Below are 25047 nucleotides of genomic sequence, written 5' to 3'. Positions count from 1 at the left end.
AGCCCTTACTGATTTATTTTTTTCATCTGCAACCAGCACTGACCTTGTTGGTTCTCCTATATAGTCTTGGAACTTCCAGTGCACTCTTCAGGTAAGCAAAGGAGGACTCACTGAGATCCTGGATAATCCTGTTATTCAAGGTAGGCACGCAGGCTGATAAAGAAGTCTTTGAGTCTTCCAAGGCTCCTATTGAAGTAAAAATGCTAAAGTTTAAACTGAGCTACCCTGCCCAATCACAACATAACTTATGAACTCCACCATCATCCCAATCTCGCTCACTATCCTAGATGGCTGCTGGTGTCAAATACAGGATGCTTACTAAATAAATACACACCAGCCATTTATAAAACATCATCAGTAACATTAACCATTCCTCAGCCAGAAAAACAGATGGAGGGACAGAAAGAAAAATAGGAGTCAGGTAACATTCTCCAGGTTCACAGTTTTTTCAGTATTAACAATGTAGCAAGGGGCTCCAATCAAAAGGCTCTGACCTACCAAGGAAACTGTGGTCGTGAAATTCTTTCTCACAGTACCTAAATTCCCTGTAGGAGTGTCTGGAACATGCTCAACTCAAAGCTCTGATTGACAGCAGACTATCTACTGAGCGGGGGATGTGCACAAGCTCCTACCTCTCTTAGGGACTTGGACATCTACCAATAACCCTGATTTAGAGATTTAAGTGGAATTCACAGCACAGAACTTCTGGCTGTACTTGAAGACAGGGACTAGTTCACTCACCCAGCTACATGCCTGGCTTTAGTTACTAAATTAAAATCAGACTCCATGTTTCACATAAAGAATGATCAGACTACAAAAAAACCCCACAAAACAAAACAAAACCAAACAACCAGAAAAAGAGAGGCTAAAATACTTAATTGCTTCTGTCCTCTGAAGTTAAGGTATTTAACTATGAAACTTTGATAACTCTTCTCCTCACATGATTCATCAGGCTAGAGAGAGAAAAATCTTTTTAGAAAAATATTTTAGTTTCAACCGGATAATGGAAAGCCTCTCCTTACTTCTTCCCCATTTCCTTTACAAGTAGGATTTTAAAGGTATGATATGAATCTTCTCGTCTTAGGTCCCCCACTTCCTGAAGAAGCATCCTAATTACTGGACAATGAGAAGTTACTTCCAAAAAAACCCACCAAACAAACCCAACCCCTCCCCTAAAAACTCAAAGCACTTCAGACTCACTTAATTGTAATCAAACGTTTTCCAGACTCAACATCTGTTCAAAAGTTTCTATTTAACAATTTAAACCTAAGCAAGCTTCATTAAATAATAAAAACATTATTATTTTCAAATTTTTCATTGTAAATAATGAAACTGTGTGTAAAAGCTGATTTTGTTTGGTTGGCAGGCAGAAGGGATTTGGGAGAAAGGGGAAAGAGACTGAATTCAGCCTCTCAGCTTTACCTGCAATACAAGATACATTCTTGAAGCCAATCATTTCAAGTTTTGGTTTAATCATTTCTAAGATATCAGGAATCTGAACAAAAAAAACCCAAGAGATACAGTCATGTTATAAACATATTTTAATTACTTTTCCTACATTCTTTATGTTTCCAGTGCATCAAAAGACACCTTCAATCTTTTCTACATTTTTACTGCATTTACGGGAAATCAGTATCAGAAGAATACAATATTCACAGGAATTAAGGCCTATGCAATAAATCCCCTATCTTACTATTGCCCTCAGAGGAAATAATTAGAATTAACAAAATATTATCAACCCAGATGCAACTTACAACTTCACAAATTACAGAAATATCAGCCTTATTGACCAAAAATATACAGAATTCACCCCTACTGGAAGAAAATTTGATATCATACATCTCTTTTCCAAGGTTCTGGATCATTAGTAAAGTATAATCATAATGATAAAACTTTTTTGAACCTCAAAGACTAAAACCAGTAAACATTTAAAAGATAACATAATATTGAAGCTGAATATTGCACCACACTCCAGAGTTTTTGCTAGCAAAGGTAAGACTCTGACACAGTGACGCTTTGCAGCAAAAATGAGCAGAAACGTTATTTTAAGGGTTAAGTCCAGCAGCTACTGATAAAAGGAGTTTAAATACCTGAAGTGGTTTCTCTGTAATCTGCCATTCCAAATAAGCACAGAGTAGACCATTTATTTCAGGTGATATTTTCTATATCAGACTACTCCAGTTTTAGCATTTAAGATAAAAAAATTGCTTTATGGTACATTATTTTAAACAATTTAATGTCCTTAACAAGATGCCAAACAATATTGGCACATAGATCAACAAAGATTCTTTTGTAAGTAAAGTCACAAGAACAAACCTGATCCTGGAGTTTGTCCAGATCTGCAGCAACATATACCAACTGAGTACTAGATATAGAAGGCAATGGCTGACTTTCTGGAGAAGCCCCGTTCCCTTGGTCCTCACTAGGGTTGAGGCTGACAGAAGATTCCTTTCTACCAACTGGCACTGATTTTTTGCTTTCCTTCATATTCTCACTGGAAATGGGCCTTACAGAAACCTGAAACATGAAATTGAGATGTGAGCCCTAGCAACAGTGAAGGCAGTTAAAGTTGGACAAACAGCACATAAAGGATTTGTAAATTCTCAGCATTAGAATGCCACACTTACAAGGGATATTAGCGTTCCTAAATTACGTTAAAAAAAGATATTTTTAAAACTGTTTTTGGTGCACTAAGGAGCTGGATGATTTGGAGCAAATTTGTCACTATAGTAGAGGGCAGTCCAGTCCTACAGCAATTTTCACCTGTGTGGTGTTCAAATGAACTTCTGCACTGGAGGGATGTGCAGGGCCAAAAATTTGATCACTATCTGCTTCACGGAAACGGTTTATTTTCATATGCTGGAATACAAAAACCATAACCGGTCACTGCTGTCAAACAACCCCTTTCTCCCACCTCCTCTAGCCCTCTGCTGGCAGGCACATGCTTCACTCAACTACTCTGTTTTAACTCCAGCACTTACCAGTACTTTTCATGAGCCAATTTAGCTGATAACTGAGTCTTTGAGTCTTAAGAAAAGGATAAAGAGAGATCTTACTGCTGTCTTCAATTACCTAAGGGGCATGTATAGAGAAGAGGGAATCGGACTTTTCCTTGAGGTACAGTGACAGAGTAAGATGCAAGGGACATGGACTGTAGCAAGGGAAATTCTGATCAAATATGAGGTAAAAGTGGTCAGTCATTGAACCAGGGTTCCCACAGAGGTGTGGAATTGCCATCTTTGGATATACTAAAAATTCAACTTGAAAAAGGCTCTGCACAACCTTTTCTAAGCTGGCACTGTTTTGAGCAGGAATTGGGACCAGGCGACCTCCAGAAGTCCCTTTAAAACCAAATTATTCTATCATGCTGTCTTCTTATGACACAAGAAACAGGGGGAAACTTGTATGGCTGGGAGCAGGGAGTAGAAGAGCAAAGCACACAACCTCTCCTGCTCAGAAGCAGGGAATCCTTGATGTTGAGTCAGTTGCCCATGAAACTTCCAGTGTTACAGTCTCAACACTGAGCAACTGATCCAGATTAATTTACCCCCCCCCTTTTTTTTTTTTCAGGGTTAGTTTTTACCTGGCTCAGTTTCACAACCTTGTTCACTGTATCAACAAGTAAACACTTACACAAACAGAAAAACCCCTAAAGATTATGGCTACTTCTCTCGGTGGCAGAGGCAGCCTTAAGCATACATGGAAGTACAGCCTTGGCAACCATCAGACAGTAATACTGCAGCAGCACTGAAATCTGTGGTTAATAACATATTTTGCAGTGATACTTTTTACAAAAACACACTCATGAACTGATTGAGAGTGTTCTTGTTAAAGAATGCTAAATTCAGGTAAAAAGCGCTTAAAAAGAGGTCACATAGTTTGTTTCAAAAGGTCTCTTATTGATGGACATACCCAATCACCAAAACCATGAGCATGCTGTTCTCTTACCTCACCAACGAACACAGAGTAGCGTGCCAAAATTTGCAGACTAAGTTTCCACAGACGGTGTGCTAGTAACGGTAAAAACATTTGATCTGACCAGCACTTCAGAAGACTCGTCCAGACCATGTGAGTGGCCAAAAGACAGTATGAGCTGCCAGCTAGAAACAATCAGACAACAAAGGTCAAGCTCCTAAGCACATTTTAAAAAGCTGTAACATCAGTGTAATTGTGTTACCTGAGATTTTTTTTGTAAAAAAAAAAAAAAAAAAGTAAAAAAAGAGTATTCCAAAAGACACAATCACAAAGATAGCAAAGAGGATTTATTAAGCATTGTCGGAAACAAACTCTTAAAGTATTAGCTCCTCATTGATTTAGATTTAAAATTCCACTAAGTCTTGCTGTAGCTGTGCAGGCAAAAGCAACAAATGAGAATTTGCCTGCAACAAAGGCAGGAACAGCTTGGCCAAATAATCCACTTCAGGAGATAATGTCTCCAGCATAATTTTTGGCTGTCTTATGAAGAAGTTGTATTAGACATGCTTGCCAGCCTTAACAGTAATACTGTCTTAGCACTAAACTACTGCTCCTGTCACAGTTATATCTGAGATATCTGCTAGAAATATTTATTTAAAAAACAGTAGGAATACCCATATTTAAACCAAATACTTTTAAAGCAGTTCATGCACTAACATTTTATAGTATACAACCAGAGAGCTAAGAAATGTGTATGCAAGTTCCAAGCAAACGCCTCGAAGTGGTAGAATTTATGCATTTCGTCTCCATTAGGATTTTTTTCTCCTTGCTCTCTTCAGAGAGCATGTGTGTGTGTATATATATATACACACACACACAGAGACACATATTTATGTGGCTCTTAGCTGCCGCCTTCGTAAGTATTTACTCTGTTAACTGAAGTAAGTTTTTCTGATTACAATATACTTTTAATGAATATACCACGTTTTCCCTTCCACTCATATCCTTCCTGTGCATGCCTCATCATCTTCTCATAATCAATGTATGTTTTTGGAGCAGACAGCAACACTATAAACCATAGTAAGCCTAAATGCTGCCAACAGAGAGCCATTTTCGCCTCTACATAGCCCTACAACAATTAAGAAAAATATGCCCCAATAACACAGCATAGCCTTTTGGTTGTCACTTAGAGGATGCCAAATGCAAGTTTAGTTCCATCTTGCACTGAGGGGATACTTCCACAAATATGTTAATGGCTGCTGCCAAAAGGGGTGTTTTTAGTAAGTAAAGTTATCACTGAACAGTACTCTCATATTGCCTTCTCTATAAAAATGTATTACACTGTTTAATCAGCTCATCATTAAACAGAAAGCTCATGTGAACCTGTGGGATACATGTTACTAAATACTCAATAGACAGACAGTAACCACTGCTACTTACACCACGGATTCCTTCACAATAGAGAAATTATTTTTTGCAATAAAAGTTTACCTGGTGCTTCCTCTAATGTATCTGAAAGTGCTTCTTCTAAGGTCCCTGCTATTTCTCTGAATCTGAGAGATAGAAAAGTTTTGAATATTACAATTCAACAACTGCTTAAATTGATGCCTAAACATTTTTTCAATGTTTATTTCAATATTATTTCAATGTGCTATCAATGCACATACACAAATTTTAAACATGGAGTTATTTTTGCCCAACATAAATTGGGATATAAACCAGACCAACACTTGGAAGAGAACCTTTGACATTTTACAGGCAGATACGAAGCTTATAGTTTGGGAAATTATTAGTCACAGTTGCAAACGTTATCAAAATGATAGCTCACAGAGTGTCAAGTCTTCAGCTTTTTTGAGGAGTGAAGCTTTTTATTTTGTTACTGTTTTTAAAGTAAAAGTGAACACATTGTCTCATACTTGCTTTAGCTGACCTTCAGATATGTCATGTGACACCGGAGGCTTCAGCTTTCTACATGTTTGTTAACATACAGTGGCATAAGGTTCTGCAAACAATTCTGTACCTGATAAAAATCAATAGTTCCTCAGAGGATACCTTGACCCCCTTTATAAAAAATTCACCCTTCAAAAAAGTAAAAAAAATCCTGCCTCCCCAATTTTTTCGGTATAGCAGCAAAGTTAATATTAAAACCTCTGATACTTTTCCATATTTAAACCATATTGGATAAACAACATAGCAGTTCCCTCATCTAAAAATTGTCAAGCATGAGCTGCAGAAAATTCTTCTTTAACCAGGTTTTCCCTCTAAATGGTGAAACAAAGCTATTGTTTTAAGCTCCCCTATAGAAAGTTCTATTGTCATTGGTTTCCCCCTTCTTGTTTTTATGTGCATCATAGTAATTCTGTAACCCTTTCTATCAAACTTACTAACTACAAACCTGTAGGGCTGCTCTTAAAGCCTCTTAATTGTCATTTCCAGATCAGAACAGGGGCACACCTAGCTTTTCTTGTTCAAACTCCTAATGGAGTAGATGCACGTTTAGCAACTAAACATATTTTAGAAATATTTGTGAAATGGCTTCAAAGCCTCACTCCTGCATATGCACCACTTCCACTGACAGAGCACTGTCTTTAAGTCTTATGGTGAAAGAGATTAGAGAATGGAATCAGATTTTTAACAATGACAATTTTTTGCTGAATGTTTCTTACATAGGAAAAAAATTTCCCCAATGTGTGGTTCACTACAGTTCCACTATTAGTTGTACTGACATAACTGAAGGAATGGCAAGGGAAAGAGTTACTGGGGCTGTTTGTGCTAGCACTGCTACAGAAGAAATGCCTGTACATCGATCTGTTCCTCAAAGGATCGTTTGTAAAGACTTTAGTGAGGGCTGATTGTTCTGGGTAATCCCGTATGACTTAAGGATATTAACATACACCAAAGAAAAAGCTTCCCTGATATATATAATGAATATGTTGCATTATTTTCACAGTTGTGCACTAAAGAATTCATGGGCACTTCCAAAAGTTATCACATTATTCCAATAGATAGGAATAACACAGTGAAAGATGAACCAGCTCCTGTCATCCAACCATTTATTGAAATAGTGCACTATTTAGATTTACAGTAATCTTGGATTAAAGGAAAATGATTTTTTTAAAAGTTTTTTTAATCAGTCAGAGCTCAAAATACCTAATGGAAAAGAACATTTTTGAACAGAAAGAATATGGTGAAGCCCCATTTCAATTTTATGAGCAAGAGTATCAAGGCTTGATCAAGTGGTCACTTTTCTAAAAGTTGCATTTTCAAACAAAAGGGGCAGACTCACAGACCTATTAACGATACACATCTGTTAAAAGGTTTATAATGGCTACAGTTCCACTGACACATTTAGTCTGTGCACTCAGCTCTGCTACTGTAGTGAGTACTGCTGCCCTTTCCCTTGGGCCAGCATGCATATTTGTACAGTTAAGTGGTTTGGAGAAATTGATTGGAGTTGAACGTCAGCCTTTTTTTGCCGAAGGTAACAGATCCTCATATCAGTTCACTACACAGCTGCAGGACCTGATGTGCAAGCAAGGATGTCAGAGGCTGGGGCTACCATTTTACAAAATGCAGTGAACCACCAAAACACTAAGACCCTGTTCCCAGCCCCATGCTCCTGTCACTTATCTTATATTAGCTCCAGCACTCATAAGATTCCTGGATGGAATTTTTCAGCAGCAATGTACATTTATCCTGGATTAAAGAAACTGTATAAATGTGGCTACGGTTGTACTGTTATTGCCAGTTCTAGAATTATGCAATAAAAAAGGCCACTAAAGTGATCCAGGTTAAAAATAAACATCAATTTCTCTCCCCTCTCTTTTGGAAATCTACCCTTTTTTTTCTTTTTTTTTTTTTTTTTTTGAGAAAGGGAGATGCTCAGAAGGCTGCAGATGACGAGAGATCACACACACAGCACACTTAGGTCATAGCAGACTTAATCAACAGTTCTCTTTCTTGCCTTCAGGCTTGCTATCCAGCCCTCAAATCAGATGTGTAGACTACATTTTCTAAAAGCATGGGTTTATATTCTGTTTTGTTCATTAAAATTCTAGCATTACTAGAATTAAAACGGAGCTTTCTTGGGGGGTCTCTCTGGTCTCTTCTAGCTGCAAGATCTGTAAAAGGTAATACTACAGGTACATAAGACCTGCTGGAAAAGTAAGCTAAAACTTACTACTTAGCTCCTCAGGAAAAGGGCAATCTTTGGGAAGGCAATGCTACAAGACCCAGCACTTTACAGAGTACATCCTGTGAGACAAAAAGGATGTCAGAAACATGGCTAGATCTGGAAAAGCTACATGTTGTCATGTCCTTTAATTCTGTGTTTCCAGGAAGAAAGAGTTCTTCCCTCATAGTAAGTATTCCTCTGGATTTGCACAAGTGGCATCCTTCAACATACAGTTTAGTTCCAGGGACACTGGAGAAAAAGAATTTGAAACAAGACTTCAAGACTTGCCTAGATCTGTTCCTGAAAGTCTTATGAGTAGCATATCAAATTCAGTGTAACTACAACACAGTACATATTGAAGAGCTGTGATTTTGCTAAATTGTTGAGAGATATACAAAACAGTTACTTGACTTCATAATTAAATTCTTAGTTTGACTTCTACTATGATTTGTTGAGAAGTGAAACTGAACAATGAGGAGATCCGACCCTAAGCCAGATCATCTCGCTGTGACTGAACTCTACTTTTGAAAGAGTGAACAAAAAAAATGCATACTAACCTTATTTGAAAATATACAGGCAAATTCCATTTGTTGTTAAAGCTGTGGTAAGAAGGATGAGATCTTAACCGTTTCACACTGGCCTGGGAGCCACACTGTCGTTCAAATTTCCGTACGAAATCCATACTAGTAGTGTACTTCTGCAGAAAGAGAATGAGCATTCCGATCATGCACAGGGTCCCAGCAAACAAGGAAGGCCACCACCCATTCAGCAGAACTCTTGTATCACGCTACAGTTAAGCTTGAGGTTCAGAATGGGCTGACACTGCCCCCATCATCTAATCATACAAGGTTAAAATCCTGGATTGCAGTGAAACCAAAACCAATTAACTAGTAGGTGTTACTCTATGATAAGAAAAGCTAGTGCAAGACACTTCTAAAAAGCATAAAATTGTCCAAGTACCCTGAACAAGCAGAACTGATCAGAGACATGCATCAGTATTTCTGAGCTGAATCACTGTGGTGGAACAACAGTGCTGCACAGCACTAAGAACAGTCAGTCACAGGAGATACAGGTATTCAACAAACAGAAGTAATCAGGAACAAAACCCAGAAATACACATAGCCAAACACACACAAGAATGAGAGCATGGTATTTTTTTCTGTTATATAGGGCCTGTATTACAGGAATTTCTAGAACTCTTTCTCTAAAAATATGTTTTGCAAATACAAAATATTTGCAGAAGAACTTTAAACAGTTTCAGATAAATTAACTTCACCCAGTGTATACTTCTAATAAGATGTTTACAAATAGCATTAAGTCAGTTGCAAGCAAAGAGAAATTACATTAATCCTCAAATACACTGAGGGCTTACTCTCAACAGTAACTTATTAACACCCTGAAAATAATGAAATAATAAATTAAATCATACACAAAGCAGAAAGCCAAACACTTGAGCGAAAACCAGAAGCAAAATAGTGCAGTAAAATGTTATTTCACACAAAACAGGCCTTGCTAACAGAACACAAAAGTTATGTAAATCAATTTAAAATCAAAATACAGCTACAGTTAAAATTTACCTCTGTGCAATGAAAAACAGTTTGGCTTATGTGCAAGTTTCTTCTATAAAAAAAAAAAAATAGAAAACAGCCATAAAACCTAATCATACATGCTCATTAAGACACTGCTGAAATAATGAAATAAGCCTGACTGAATCTCTCAGTGCTTCTGACTTCACTGAGGCAAGAGCAGCAGCTAGGCTGTAGCAACAAGGCTTTTGCCATGATCCAGAGCACTACGCAAGCGATGTGATTTTGCCTCTTAAGAAGCAGTAAAACATTCTCAGGAGAAGCCCCTGAGTTGCTGCTTACAGGTTCTGCTCTCAGAAACTCTGACATGGGCATACTTTTGTGTTGTGTATCTCAGTAAGTTCAAGACTTTCTGTTAAACGTATAATTACAGCATATTTTTCTTGTGACATGGCAGTTTCAGTGTGTCAAGGCAGTATTCTGGAAATTGCACGCAAAAGCTTTTAGGTAACTACTTTTCTCCCAACTTGGCTGTATTTATAACACAATGGAACCATAAAAGGTACGGGAGTTAAATCCAGAATGAATGACAGATTAGTGCTCTTTCAGGCCTCCTTTCTTAGATAATAAACCCAGCACTGTGCAAAGGCAAACAAGCCGTTAATGCTCTGCTACCTGAAGTATTAGTCAGAGATATAAACCAAACACTCTGAGAAGACCTATCACTCTCAGAATAAAAGACAACTCAAGAGATGTTTATCTAGTTATCAATAACATTATATCCAAGAGAGGGAACTAACTGCAAGATGGTTCCCATTTCAGCTTCTAGGATTGGATTGACTGCACAAAGTTATTTAAGAGAAGCTAAAAAGTGGGAAACAAAATGGAGCGATTTTCAGAGGAATCTAAACTTAAAAAATCTCAAATGAATGTTTAGGGATAAAAGAAGTATTTTTTTCAAATACCTGTAAATCTACTAATCTGACTCAGAAATAAGGGCATGACAACCTGAAACAATTTTAAAAAACTCTGCACAAGTAGTTATTTTAACATACATGCTTAACACTGCCAGTCTGATTTTCACAGGACTTAAAAAAATATTTTTCCATTCCCCTGCTCTACATCTAAAAACCTCCTAACAGATAATACTGCATATCCAAACTTTTCAGCATTAATCCTCTACATATATACATATGCAAACAAACCTGGCGAAAAAGACTTTTCTGCATTTCTATGAACCTAGAAAACAGAGATAGAAGATTATTGTCTAAAATCTGTGGTCCGTTACTTGGGTTATCAGCAGTGCAGAAACAATTTTAAAGGGTTTTTTTACCCCCTCTTAATTCAGAGCTATTTGTCTTTAGATAGACATAACAGCATTTTTACACTTGGCATTTCAACTTCTTATTGATTTTTAGATAAAATATTTTAATGACTTAGACTCTGAGTCACTTAAGCAGTCAAAAGCAGTCTGGAAAGTACTTTAGACTTACTACATGATTTACTTGAAAGTCATGGGGGGTGTTGGGTTTTTATGTTGGTTTTGTTGTGTTTGGTTTTTTTTTTTTAATAAACACAATGTCACTGTTGGTCAATATCAGCTTAATATAAGATGACAGCCTTTTAAAAATAATTCATTTAAAACAGCAAACCCAGCTCTTCTGAAGATAAAATACATTCTTGTGTAAACCAAGCAGCACAGGCAACAAAAGCCCAGCACAGCTCACAATTTGCAGTATGCAGGGCATTAGGTGAAAACTTCAAGAGTGACTGAAACTTTATGGGAAACTAAGTATTCTCACCAGGGTGGGCAAACACCTTATAGTGTAATTTGCATGGCATTACCATAACTTTCTTCAACATCTATTTCATTTGCTTCTTATTCAGAGCCAGCCCTGCAAACATTCACTGTAATGCCTGCCTGCCTGCCTTCAATTATTCAATGTATCTGTATGAAAGAGATCTTAAATTCCAAGAAATATGTAAGTATTTAGTAAAAGCAGTTTTGCATGAACACAGGAAGAATTGTTTGCCTTATAAACCTCCACCACCAATCTAATATTTCCCTAAGTCATCTGTCCTGATCTGCCTACTATGCCTTCCTTCAGACAATTTATCACTGCCTGCCATCTCCATCTTGAAAATAAAAGGTTTCACATGAATTGTAAGTCAAGCTGCAAGGAAAAAAAAATAAATCCAAATATTTCAGCAATCATGGTTAAATACAGAGAGACAGGACATGAAGAAAAGCAGAAAGCTTGTATTTTCTACTTGTGACATACTAATACAGCTCTGCCAGAGCCAATCTTCATACCAGAGCAAGAAATCGGTTTCAACATTAGTAAAAGATGATCTATTAAAGGCAGAGCAGCACTGCCCATGATGAAAATACAAGAGTGACAAGTACTTTAAATTCATTTTATAATGTAAGCTTGCTTCATAATTGGTCGCGATATCAGAGAAAATGCTTCTTTTATGTTCTAAACCATACTACACTGCCTCCAAGTATTTTTATTTCTTTTAGTTGACTTGTGTTTCTAATCACAACATAATCTGCAATTCTGAAAGAGAGCAAAAGCTAAAACAAGCAAGTGAAACAAAGAATTTTTTTAACCTTCCCATAGTATAGAGCAAGTTGTAACACAGGTATTTAATTAACATGAGAGCCCTTGCTATACAGAGGTGCTAGTCTTGGGCAAACACTGGAGTAGTCCACTCCCACCTTCACTTATGTTGTAATTCTACAACTAAGAATGAACATCTACTCCTAAAACAAATACTAAGGCCGAATTCACATGACTAAATGGCTTCCAATAACTTCTGTATGAGCCTTCCTGACAAACCTGAGGGGAGAATTAATTCCTATGAAAATTAAATCAAGTGATTTGAGATAACCTCCTCTTCCAAGCCATGCAACAACATGACTTCACACAAAAGCAGCAGGGAAAAAAAAAGGTAGAGAACATGACTCATTCAATTCTTGTGTGTGTGTCAAAGGAATCACAAATGGAAATAATTAAAATTAATTACCTCATGAAACACATCTGGGTTTCCAGGGTTAAACAGCGATGGCAATTTCTCTTCTAAACCATGTACTATTTCTGGCCACACTGAATTCACTAAGAAATCATATCCAGGAACAATATCTGCTTTTTCACTGAAATGAAATTGCAATTATTCCATGGTTATATTTTACCACCAAGCTTCTGTTTGGAGGTAGGGATAACTAAAAACACCTGCACTGTATTAGACAAAACGTAATTAAATTTTTTTTACATAGGTATGCTGATTCCCTTAAACTATTCTTCCTTCGAGGTTTCTTATCTGATCCCACAGTCTCATCAAATGCAAGGTATTTTTTATAACTCTCAAAGTTTTTTAAAATTTTATCAGTTATATATTTTGCAAGTGTGTTCTGGAAAATGAGTACATTTCAGCTGAGAACTCCTATTCTTACTTGTATATTTCAAGTTTTAACAGCTCCAAACTTCAAAGAGGTACTAACTAGGAGTAATGTGACTAATGCAATGAAAAGAAGCAGAACTTTTTCATAATTGTTCCAAGCTGTATTTATACATGATATTGTGGTTCGAAGCAAAAGATTAAAAGCTACCTTGATTATGAAAATTTAAAAATTGAGAGTAGAAGAGATACAAGCATTTAATTCCAGTTCAGTACACCACAGTACAAAGTAGAAACATTCCATTATTAAGAAGAAAGATTAAACCTTGCTGAGGGATTAAAAGAATTGAAATGTTAGTAAAACTTAGGAGTCATAAAAAGCTCAGCAATGGATGACTAATTAGAAAAGTAATTCTGCAGTCCCTAGGGGCTACATCCACAGTTCTGCTAATTACAGCAGTCTACTATATTAACCAGCCTGCAAACAGATGAATAAATGGATACAATTCAGTAGACCTTAATTATTTAAACTTCAAAACAGGCAATTTAATTGCATAAGGAATTAAGCACTTTTGGAGAAGACAGTGGAAGCACAAATCAATTAAACCTGTAGCTCCAGTACATGCAATAAATCAGTCAAACCTCTGGGGATCATCCCCACTTTTCTGATGTGCACTAACAACCCAATAACTTTTGAGCTTATATTTTTTAATAGCATTATTATGCCCTTCTCCTTAGATGAAATGTACAATCATATTTCATGGATTCAAAAAACCAAGGTATCAGACACATTGTATTATGAACAGTACTCAATTCTATTACTGAAATAAAGGATTGTCTTTCCCTCTTCTGAAGGTCTGGACTGCAGCACCAAGGAAGTTTGTTCACTGTTGTTTTGAAAAACACAGACATGAGAGAGAAATCAAACTTGACTATGAATCTTCAGGAAAGGCCAGATAAGTTGTTTGTGCATGGAAGCTAATTATGCAAAGCATTTCAAAAGTATATGATACTTGCTCTAACTTTAGCACAACTGAAAGAAACCCCAAGATATTTACCTTGAAATAGCTCCCCCTGTTACTTCACGCAAGAGACGGCAATGATGAGGAACAAACTCCAAGAGTTTATTGTACATAGCCTGAAGACCATTAGGATGAGATTGAACGTACTGTTCCACAATCACCTGCCAGGAAGAGTTCAACATTAAATGTCAGAAAAGTGAATATAAAATACTGTAATGCAAGACTCACTCAAAACTCCTACCACTATAATCCCAAATATTGGGATAGTCAGTATATTACTTTTTCTTTTATATTACAGTTTCCAAGTATAACTTGCCAGCTTGAATTATTACTTCCTTTAATGCAGCACTCTAACTGACAAGACTGGCCCTGAGAACGGGAATGAGCTCCTTCCTTCTAAATGTTAGCCACCATGTCTGGCTCCCCACACAGTGCACACATTGCTGTCACCTGAAACAGCCTGTGAAGTTAAACAGGTGACTGGCAAAAGCTAATGAAACCTCAAAATAAAGTAAAAAATTTCTTCTCAATGTAGAGGTTGTTGGTCCAACCCCAAATGCAGGTAAGCCCATAGCCAAGAATCTTCCATGACAATGCTAAGCCTTTAATGCAGCTAGGAAAGAAGTTTGTCCAGACAGTACCTCATATTCAGTGAAAAGGGATAATCTCTGCCATAAAGAGAAAGCAGACAGTAGTTGGACAACACAGGAAAAGAACAATAGCTTGTATTTCTTGGTATTCTTCCACTTGTCTGAACACTTTTGCCTCTTGCTACATAAACAAGCGGAATGGTGCAGAAGTGGGGAAAGAATAGATACTGAGAAAACCAAGAGGAGAAGACGACCTGTAGCAGTTGCTACAGCATTAGCAAGCACCCAAAGGAAGTTTGTCCTTAAGAGGTCACCACCATTTGACTCCCTCTCCCATCCAAAAGCTAGGAGCTGGCTTTGCTTTGTAATCTGTATGCATACAAAGTAAAACCAGAATAATTTTAAATGTTTCCTTCACAACAGTAGAAAAGAAACATCCTACTGACAGTGACATACAGCTCAGGTGTTATCAGACATACTATTGTTTCACAGGGAAGGGGAAGGTAACAAGTCCATCTCTTGCTGAAGACATTACCGAGTGAAAAAAAAGTAATTTCTTTTCCCTATATTGATTTAGAAGAACAACTCCTTCAGCAAAAGTTATACAGATTAACTCTTCACTTGCTTGATTGGGAACACTGGGGCAAATAGCCCCCAAAATGAAAAAAAGAAGCAAATACTTTAAGGTCATTTTTGCATTTATGTTCAGAAAGGCACATCAGTGTAAGAAAAAGCAACTGTATTATTGTCTGCAGAAACATATTCAATACTTTTAGAAACAATGTTCACATTGCTTTTCTGGGTCTTAATAAAAATGTTAACTCTATACTGTAAGCGGTCTCATTTTTTTTATAAAATACCAGTAGAGAACGAACTGTTTTAAATATCCTGAAAGCAGAAAGAAGTACCTCACATCCCAACATGCTTCTCATGGTTTACTGAGCACAGAGAACATTGTTGAATATCTCAATCTGAAGAGTAATGACAGTAAAAGAAAATCTTGACAGCAAAGGGAAAGATACATCAATAGCATAACTTGGGACTCAAAGCCACTGAAGTGTGCTATGTATTACACAGGGGATGATGAGGGGAAGAGCTATTCCGCCTTCTATAAACATGCACAAATTCAGGCAAGTGTATATTTGCAACAGCCAAGGCAGCTCTTGTACTTTACAGTTTTTCCTCCTCAGAGGAGCAGGAAAATTAATACTGCTGAAAGATTCATAAGGCTAGTTTTAGAACAACAACTTTATAGCCCTGGTGCTGGCCCAGTTTAACTTCTTTAAGGACAGTGAATTTAATGCATTTATGAAATACTCTGACAATCTAGTGAAAGCCAGGGAAACTTCCTGCAATAGGGCAGTCAGGCAGCACTAGTAATTACATTGTAAAAGGGCACTGATTCAGATCTCAGTAGGGAACAAATATCCTCTGAAACGATATGGAATTGTTACCCAACCTGGACATAATTCACAACACACTAATGAAAAGCGTTAAAAGAAGTCTTGGTATTACAGCAACATTCATCAAAAATGTAACAAACTTGTTTCATCAAGTCATTTCAAACACAGCAGACTATCACATATCTTAAAATGAATTTTTAGATTTTTACTTGAAGCTTGAAACTAGAGTTACCATAATATAATTGTAGGCCCTTAAAAATGTTTTTAGTGGCAACTGCAGATGTGCTGACATACAAGAAGAATTGAGCACAACTGACTGACTTGCTCACTGTTACACTATTGTGGCAGGTTACTGTCTGTGTTTTTGTTGGTTTTTTTTGGTTTGGTTTTTTTTTTTTGTTTCTTTTTTTTTTAGGAATTACATTATCATCAACCACAACAAAAAGAAAAAAAAGTAGTGTAGACTAGTCACCAACTGTTCAGGCCACAAGAAGTGGTAAGAACAAATGGTGCTACAAGAAAGTGAGGAACAAGTTGCACAGTCAAGAGAATTAGCAGAAAGTCCCCTAATTTCAGAAAATTCAATCAGTGCTTTGTGATTGGTCCAACTCGGTATTGTAAACTGATGGCCTACTAAAATCAGTTTCTTGTTAATTGAGAAACTGGCCATCTGACACATTTTTCCTACCAGACAACAGCAAATGCTTCCCAAACAAACACTTGTTCCTGCTCTTGCTAATGTCCTGGTACAGCTGGGAACTGCAGAAACTGCTTCTTCATACAATGGGAAGAAAAGGACACTGCACTAAGAACTGCTTTTACTGCATTTGCCTGCTACTGAGCCAGCCATGGAGAAATGCAAACCCCAGATCCGATCCAGTTCCCACAGATGCACCCTGGTCCAGAATAAACTGGATTTTACTCCAGTCATATGCTTCGTTTAAGGTTTGTTTTTTGGATTCCTCGCCCCAAGAAAAATGTAGGTAAGAAAGAGTCCCAACTGGATATAACCTGAAATTGGTGACAGGCAGAGAGAATTCCTCCACCCTTTTTTCTTAAATAGCAACAACAAACAAAATGACATCGTGTTGGGGCTCAGTTCTCCTGCTCTCTCCATGAAGGCATTTTGAAGCTGCTAATGAAAGCTGGAGGTTAACAGGAGAAATAAGCATGTTTGCAAATCAATTCATTTTCTTAGGATTCCTGATTTTATCTTACCTCATCTATGTAAGGTTTTACAAGCACTTGACCAACTAATGCCTCTGCATCTCGTGTTTTGTCAATTGTTGCATAAGTGCGAAGACAGTGACGTATTATGTCAACATTTGAAGTTTGAAGGCCTTCCAAGAGCAGCCCTTCCAGAGACTGCTGCAACATAGCTGTTATTCCAGCTATACGCTATAAAGAGAAAGAAAATATAGTAATAAAAAACCAAAAGCAAAGCCTTGCCAGCATTGCTGAAGTAAATTCTTCCAGAAGATGCACAAGTTTTGATAACTGTCAGCATTAAATGAACATTAACACAAGCTGAATGGGTTACTGATGCTATTTAACACAGTATTTATTGCAATAAGGTTTAAAGGCAATTATTTTCCTCTATATGTTGTAAGTTATGGGGTAACTTACCCAAGGTCCCCTTTATCCTGAAGAAATACATTAGTAATTGTTCCTTGTTCAACTGAACCACGATGTATGATAATACACAAAAGCTTTACAGTAAGTCACCAGGGATAACAACTGTGGCATTTATCCCTCACCACCAAAAACTAAAATGATAGTGTGTTCTCAGCACTACTTGTCAAATTACTGCAAACCAAAGACATTGAGTGACATTGGCAAAAAAAATGACACATCATTAGATTCCTTCTGGCTTCTGCCTAACAGCTGCTTCAGTCAACATATATTCTCCCTTTTGCTAACCATTTTTCCTGACGTCCTGCTACATCTCTTCCGCTAGATGCAACTCATTGCTACACTACCTGCAGATACACTCCTGGCCCAAGATGGTCCCTTACAACTCTGTATTTGAAGCAAGTTCAGCAACACACATTAATGTAGTCCCAGTTGAACTACCAATTTAACCAAATTTCTTCTCTGCCTTTTTGCATGCTGTATTGTGTCCATCCATTGTAAAACGATTCCACAGAATTTGCTCTGTACATGTGAAGTCAGTAATCCAATTGCTGACTAGTCATGAAACCTATGGTCTGATGACTCTTAGCAACAACAGGTACAGGACAGAATTCCTGGCAAGCATCATTAAGGAAGCCACACAACAACACACAAAAAATGACAGCTCCATGCTAATCAGCTTAAAGCATTGCCCCGTCTCCATACCCATAACATCTATGTTTAAGCACCAGTTTTCATTTGTTCCCTCTCTCCAATGAATGGATAGAAGAAAAAAACCTACCAAAACATCAATTCATCTTTTACAGTAGATAATTATTACAAACAGGGAGATCAGTATACCAGCCTGAATAGCCAGAGTTAGGCAAGAAATTTCACCAAAAGATAAACCTGAGTACATTCAAGCCAGCCACTCTGTAGGCACATTCCCTTTATATTCTGGTCTGTACACTGCAGCTAACAAAACCAACATAAGTCTCTAGAACTAGGCCTCAGTATTAGTAAGCAGACAAACTGCAAGATACATTCGGCTGACAAAAATACGTGTTGTATTTCCTACTCTTATTCTAAGTAATTTATCCTACAGAAGTTACCAAACAAAGCACAAACCCTCAGAAGCAGCAATACTTCTAGTCAACTGATAAAAATGACCTCTTGAAACCCATTTACCCCCCTAAATTAATTCAATAAAACTCCGTCGAAACAGGCATTTGTCCTCCAATTATATGGATTTTGTTTGATCTCACAAGTGTTAAGCTGGCTATTGTGCAATACTTACTGGTCTCACTTTGTCCAAAAGGGGCATTCCTTTGCTTTGTACTGCATGAAATTGTAGTTGATTAAATTCTGTGGCAATTCTCTCTAAAACTTGTCCAGTTAAAAGTGGGCTAGAAGACAGATGATACAAAATGAGACTACACAGTTAGATCCTTTCAAATCAACTCACTTTCACCTGCAGCAGATAGATAATGCTCTCCCCCAGTTTTTGTGGTTTACTCTAAATATTCGGAATTCTGATAGGTACTACCACAATTATTGCCATCATGCAATAATAGTCTGGAACACACTACATGATTAGAGTTGTTTTGGAGCTACTAAGATATGAAGTGGGTGAAGCAGAAGCTGAGAGGAACATAAGATCTTGCCTCAGCAGCATGAAGCTCTTTCTTCTATATGGCAGTGCTGTTTACTGTCACATGAAAAGTCAGTCTTGCAGAGCTCAGAAACTGCAGTAAGTGCTCTTCACCATCCAGATTTGTTTCTTATTTTCCCTTTCTCTTATGTGGTAAAACTAATGACAGCTATCTCTAGAGAAACAGTCCTACCCTTCTCAAGTCTACATACTCCCAGTAATTAGCCAAATTTTCAGCCACTCGAGTACAATCTTGCTTCCAAACATAATTCTGCAAAGTGCCTCACCCTGACTGAAAACATCTGCATATGCTTTGTCCCTCTAGGTATCAACCTATTCTTCTGTCTACCTCCCCCCACTCACTACCATGTGATCCAGTGCACTAAACTGAAGAGACAGTCCCACATTCAAAGAGGTTCGTTCACAAAATTGTCTTTTTTCCTCCAGCTTAAGTTGCACTTGCATCCCAGTCAACTATTTCAAGCGTGTGGCTGGTACATCAGTTCCAAAACTGGCTGAAAGACATCTTCCATCCCTCAGCAAAGGCAGAAGGAGAGGACACTTTCCATGTAGTTGTTAAAAAACAAAACTTGGAAGTGTGACTGGAATTTGTCACAAACCTTCCTCGTACCAGAAGCATTACATGTGTGGCTTGCCTGCCTCAGACTATTCTTCCAACAGTCCTTTCAGTCATACATAAGCAGAGAAAACGAGAAACGTTATCTCCCATTTTACTTCCAAATGATATTGGAATGAACTATACTGTAGAGAGTATTTCAGACACAACAGGATTAGTGACTTCCAAGAAAAAAAAAAAAATTATTGCATGCAAACTTAATGTTTACTGAAAGCACTACAAGTAATTTAGAACTTTGGAGGCTAAGTTACATGTTCTGTGAATGACCAGTTTGGAGAAGACTAAAACTGAGAAAATACTAATATAACAGTCACTTATTCCATCAGAGTTACATTTCCAAACATATATCCTAATGCTTGTAAATTCATCTACAATACCATGAAATTAAGTTAGTCCACAGTTACAAACAAAACTGAACGTTACATATTTTTTACCTGTTTCCCTCTAACGAGGACAATTCTTTAGTGCCTTGGGAATGTAGAATCTTCTCAATTTTCTCAACAGACTGAATAACATGAATAAGTCTCAGGACACACATCTGTAATTGAAGAAAGATTTTTCATGTCTGACCCCAATCCCAATTTACATTACCTAATGAGCCTAAAGATAGTTTGGACTGTTTTTTAGGTTTGGGGTTTTTTTGCTGGTGTAAGTTTTCTTCCTCCATCTTAATACTTGAGTCATGTCTCAGTTGAAGTATTGCTCACATAAGTCCACAAACCCCCACAAACAAACATTTGTCACAGACGTAGAACAGCTGTTCTTATCCCTGATTTTTTTCCAAGTTAAGCACAAAGACAAGTGTTGGGGTGTGTGTCCCCATATAAAAATTAAACTGCTGTATTTCAATTACGTTCATAATAAGCAAGTTTATATACTACTACAAGCAGAAATAAGAGTAACTATAATTAAAAAACCCCAACCAAATCAAACAAATATGTTTTTGGCAAATAAAGTAAAATAAAGATTTATAATGAACTAGACACTGTAAAAAATGAAGTCTGTCAACCAAAATGTCAACAAGTATTTTTACAGGTACAAAATCCTGCACAGTGTGCATCTAGACAGTCTAGAACTTTTAAAATTTCATTTTCTCTGGGTTAACGACAAAAACAAAGTCATCCTAAGGAGGATCTTTTCAAGGTAATAATTTATCTGTTGCACCTTTTTTCTTCTAATATCTTCTTGTTTAGCCATCCGGTCATCTACCGCTTGAATTCCTTCACTGACACATGACTTAAGACTCTGTGAGAGAGAAAGTCAATATGTCAAGCTGGCTTTCCAGCCAGGTTTAAAAAAAACCTTAACTCAAATATCTAAACTTAAACCAGGAGACAGATAAATAAGAATATAGGACTAATAAAAGCTACAACACATCAACTGCCCTCTAAGTGAAAAAGCCAGAAATAAGACTAAATAACTGAAAGTGTAATCTGCTCCTTAAGTACTGCTATCACAAATATCACTATTTCAACCAGAAGTGTTCTTTTAGTACCGTACAGAGAACAAACCACCTTTCACCCAGAACCAGGCAATAAAACCAATATGATTTTATGTCTTGAAACTGAAGTTATAAATCAGATTTAAGTAGCATTTTTCACATAATAAATACTTCTCTATGCTAACTGAACCTATTTGCTGTTTTAGACATCAAGGTTGTGATATTTTGAAGGCACATTTATGCAGCAAACATCCTTTTGAACTGGCTGCCAAGATGATAAAAAATTGCCCTTTGCTAAATACCAAGTCACTGTGGAAGAGCCAGAATAAGACTCACCTTCAAGAGGGTGATCTTTTATGGTTAAACCACAGGACTGAGCAAAAAGAGTCCTTAATGGGACTGTGTTGCATCTGAGTTATTTACTACCATCTTTAAGTTATGCAAATATTAAAACAGTTTCAGTATTTCACCATAGACTTGTCCTGCAAGAGTCCATTCATTTTCATGTTTAAGGAGTCCTTTATCTCTTGGTTGAAAGGCACTATAGAAAATATAAATTTAGTGCTACTACAACTGCTTGAAAACACAATGCCTCTCCTACTACCACTCTAGGTCATCAATTTTCAAGTTTATTATAATAATTACTAATATGAGTAAAAGACATTCTGTACATCGTACGAAAGCAAGCTGAAGTTTACCAAGCTGTGTATAATGATCGTTTTGAGCATACCATAACTTCTTCCCTTAACTGTCCCAAGGGTACTGAAAGCTGATTAAGAGCCTTGTCCATGCCAACCTAAAGAAATTACCATAAAAACATTAATTACTTTTTTGATAACTTCATATGGGAATTACTGACAAAGCCTATCATTTTACAGATACTAAAAAAGAACCGAGAAAAGATATCCCTTCATAGTCCCCAGTTTTAAATGCAACGCAAAAATATGTTACCTCAAATAAAGGCATAAAGATATCAGACTGCTTGTCACACAAAGCCAAAAATTAAAGAAAATCTTGACCTATGGAAATTTTTTTTCCCATAAAAATGTTAAATCTCAATCTTTGAACCTGTATAATTGGAACCTGGATGAACTGGGGTGAAAGAGCAGAAGACACAGTGAGCAAGACATTTTAATATGAAAATTATTACAATTTTCAGTCAAGCAGGTTGTTTGGGTTTTTTTTAAGATATATTGACTGTATAGTAAGTTTAAAGATTCCTAAAAGAGTCCTTCGGAATGGCCTTATTTGTGTAATTCCTATTCTATTTTAACTATTTCCTTCAATTTTACAACTACTGGCAGTTTGAACAAAAAGCTTGCCTTGAGTCTGACTTCCTAATGAATTAGTTTTTCAAGACAAAAAGCATATATCTAAAGCATTTATTACAGGCCAACAGCAATTCTGTACAGTAGCTAAGTTCTACAGGAAGGGTCTTTCAGTTTCTCTCAGTGCAAGGGGTCACAGTTCAAGACGTCTTAATTCTAACAACGCAAAATAAAAGGCCTAAAGTTTTCATGTGAAAAATAAAAAGCCCACTAAACTGCATTAAGACTGAACTACGCAGTACAACTAAATAACACTTACTAGATTTGTTGAGAGATTAACAAAATCCGCATAGTCCTTATTTATGAGTTCCACCATAGCAGTTTTAAGGAGTTTGTAATAGAGCTCCAGATCCTCTCTGAGCTCTTCTAACTGCACACGTTTCCTGCAGTCTGATACAAAGTGATCAACATCAAAATCCGGCTGAAAACGAAACAGAAAAGAGAGGAGGATGTAAGTAAAAAGTTCAAACCAGGAACACACCCCTCCCCGCCCCAAAATAAAGTATTCCATATGCCAGTGAGCCCACCAAACTAAAGCTCTGGGGGGCAAAAAGGCTACTTAAGGCAGCAGTTTCCCAAAGTCTTGGTCTTTAATCTCAAAAGCACACAATGTCGTGGGTCAGAGTACCTAAAAGACTAGCTCTCCAAAATACAGAGTTGCATATTCCCTGCATACGCTTTAAACAAAACCAACCACAAGTCGAAATACAGTATTACGAACTACTTTAACCTCTCCAAGCAACGAGGCCTAAACGCTGCTTCTCAGTCTAACTGCAACTTGGCTCCAAAGCACGCCGAGGACGATTTGGAGGAAGTATGACTCGGACTTGCCCGAGGAGGTGAGCTGCAGCACCCGGCCCCGGCCCGGGACAGAGGCACTCGGATCCCCCGGTTAAAAACCCGCCGGCTCTCTCCTCGGGCAGGCCTCCCCCTCCGCTCCGACTCCGGTTCAGCCTCGCCAGGCTCAGACGCAGCCCCTGCTTGGACACAACCCCGAGGTGCAACCCCCCCCCCCCCCCCCCTTTCAGTGACACACTCAGCGCTTCTCCCGGGCAAAAAAATCCCATGGTGGAGCTTAAAAGATCCCGACCCAAGGCTCCGGGCCCCCTCTCACCGCCCCAGGGAACCCGCCACGCCGCTCCTCAGGAGGCCCCCCCGGGCCCACAGCGCCCTTCCGCAGCCCCCGCTCACCTTCATGAACTCGTCCTTGTCAAAGCAGAGGTTCTCAGGGCCCCGCGGCAGGTTCATCTTCTTCGCCTCCACGACCGGCCCCGGCCCCGGCCCCGGCCCCGGCCCGGCAGGCCCAAGGCGGCGGCAGTACCCGCCGCTACCACAGCAACGCCTCCCCCGCCAGCACAGCACCGTCCGGCAGGCCAGGGAGTGCGCCAAGAGAGGCGCCGCGGCCGCACGCCGCCGCGGTAGCGCCCCCTGGAGGGCTCCCAGCGGCCCCGCAGGCGGCACCGGGCCGGGGCGGGTGGGGCGCGGCAGGGATCTCAAAACGGCGGGGCGGGCGGGTGGTGGAGTGGAGTCCGTGCCGAGGTGTGGGGCATCGGGCCTTTAAAGCTGGCCTGCCCAGCCTCTTCGGAGGAAGTTTTCTGGTTCCTGCCACCCTGTGAAGTCAGGGGAGCTGGGCTATGCTGCTGAAGTGGGTGCCTGGTGCCCCACGGCGGGCCCCCGGCACGTAAAACTGACCTGATCACGTAAAGCTGTGGGGGCCAGTTGTCAGGGCCGTGGCACAAGCCATGGAGACCCAGGGCTGCGGAGCTGGGATGGGGCTCCAGGACGTGGTACAGTGCAGCCCCCTGGGGCCCTGAGGAGGGTCACCCAGAGCTGGAGGTCCAGGGCCCTGTCCCCTCAGGGTTTGGGTGTCGCCAGGGTGGAGGCCCCACAGCATCTCTGGGCAAGCTGTGCCAGGGTCTGACCGCTCTTAACAGCAAAAAAAAGCTTTTCCTTATGTTTGAACTTATTGCAGTTTGTGCCCACGTGGTCCTGAGCATCAGGAATTGAGTCAGAGCAAAATTTACCTCCTCCGTCCTGCAGCTTTTCAGCAGGCTCTTCTGTTAGGGTCTTGTTTCCTTCAAAATCTTTTGTTCAAGGTCACTTACGTCTTAGTGAAGACAAATTTAGCTCTAAAAAGCCTCCCTGCTGTCTGCCGCCTCAGGATGGAAGACAGCAAACGATCTTGTTCCTCACACGTACATTTTATGGATTTAATTATGTCTCGGTGAGCTCAAATGAGGAGCGAGCCCAGTGCCTTTCCAAACAGTTGTAAGGGCGCATCCGCTGTAGCTCTGCCGGCTGCTCCGCTGGCAAGGGTGAAGAAGACCCCCCGGACCTGACAGGCGTG

The 25047-nt window shown here is 38.8% G+C and overlaps 1 protein-coding gene across 2 annotated transcripts in view; it reads right to left on the bottom strand.

Annotated features, from left to right (window-relative positions):
* The window catches only part of COG2 (component of oligomeric golgi complex 2), a 31818-nt gene extending 7769 nt beyond the window's left edge, over positions 1-24049 (bottom strand). Inside the window, exons 1-15 of one of the 2 annotated variants that reach the window (XM_052805329.1) lie at positions 23892-24049; positions 22960-23121; positions 22103-22168; positions 21096-21176; positions 20366-20469; positions 18941-19049; positions 17251-17430; positions 14076-14200; positions 12646-12772; positions 8647-8786; positions 5407-5468; positions 3949-4100; positions 2317-2517; positions 1423-1495; positions 44-186 (exon numbers count right to left, since the gene is read on the bottom strand). In XM_052805329.1, the coding sequence (XP_052661289.1) occupies positions 44-186; positions 1423-1495; positions 2317-2517; positions 3949-4100; positions 5407-5468; positions 8647-8786; positions 12646-12772; positions 14076-14200; positions 17251-17430; positions 18941-19049; positions 20366-20469; positions 21096-21176; positions 22103-22168; positions 22960-23121; positions 23892-23948 (1782 nt within the window). In that variant the 5' untranslated portion in view covers positions 23949-24049. Of the gene's footprint in view, positions 1-43; positions 187-1422; positions 1496-2316; positions 2518-3948; positions 4101-5406; positions 5469-8646; positions 8787-12645; positions 12773-14075; positions 14201-17250; positions 17431-18940; positions 19050-20365; positions 20470-21095; positions 21177-22070; positions 22169-22959; positions 23122-23891 lie in introns of those variants that run through there. The other variant, XM_052805330.1, reaches the window with a different exon arrangement.
* Between the last annotated feature and the right edge of the window lie 998 nt (positions 24050-25047).

The sequence above is a fragment of the Harpia harpyja genome, chromosome 13, assembly GCF_026419915.1.
Source record: "Harpia harpyja isolate bHarHar1 chromosome 13, bHarHar1 primary haplotype, whole genome shotgun sequence".
NCBI lineage: Eukaryota > Metazoa > Chordata > Aves > Accipitriformes > Accipitridae > Harpia > Harpia harpyja.
This window is presented reverse-complemented; position numbering and strand designations above follow the sequence as displayed.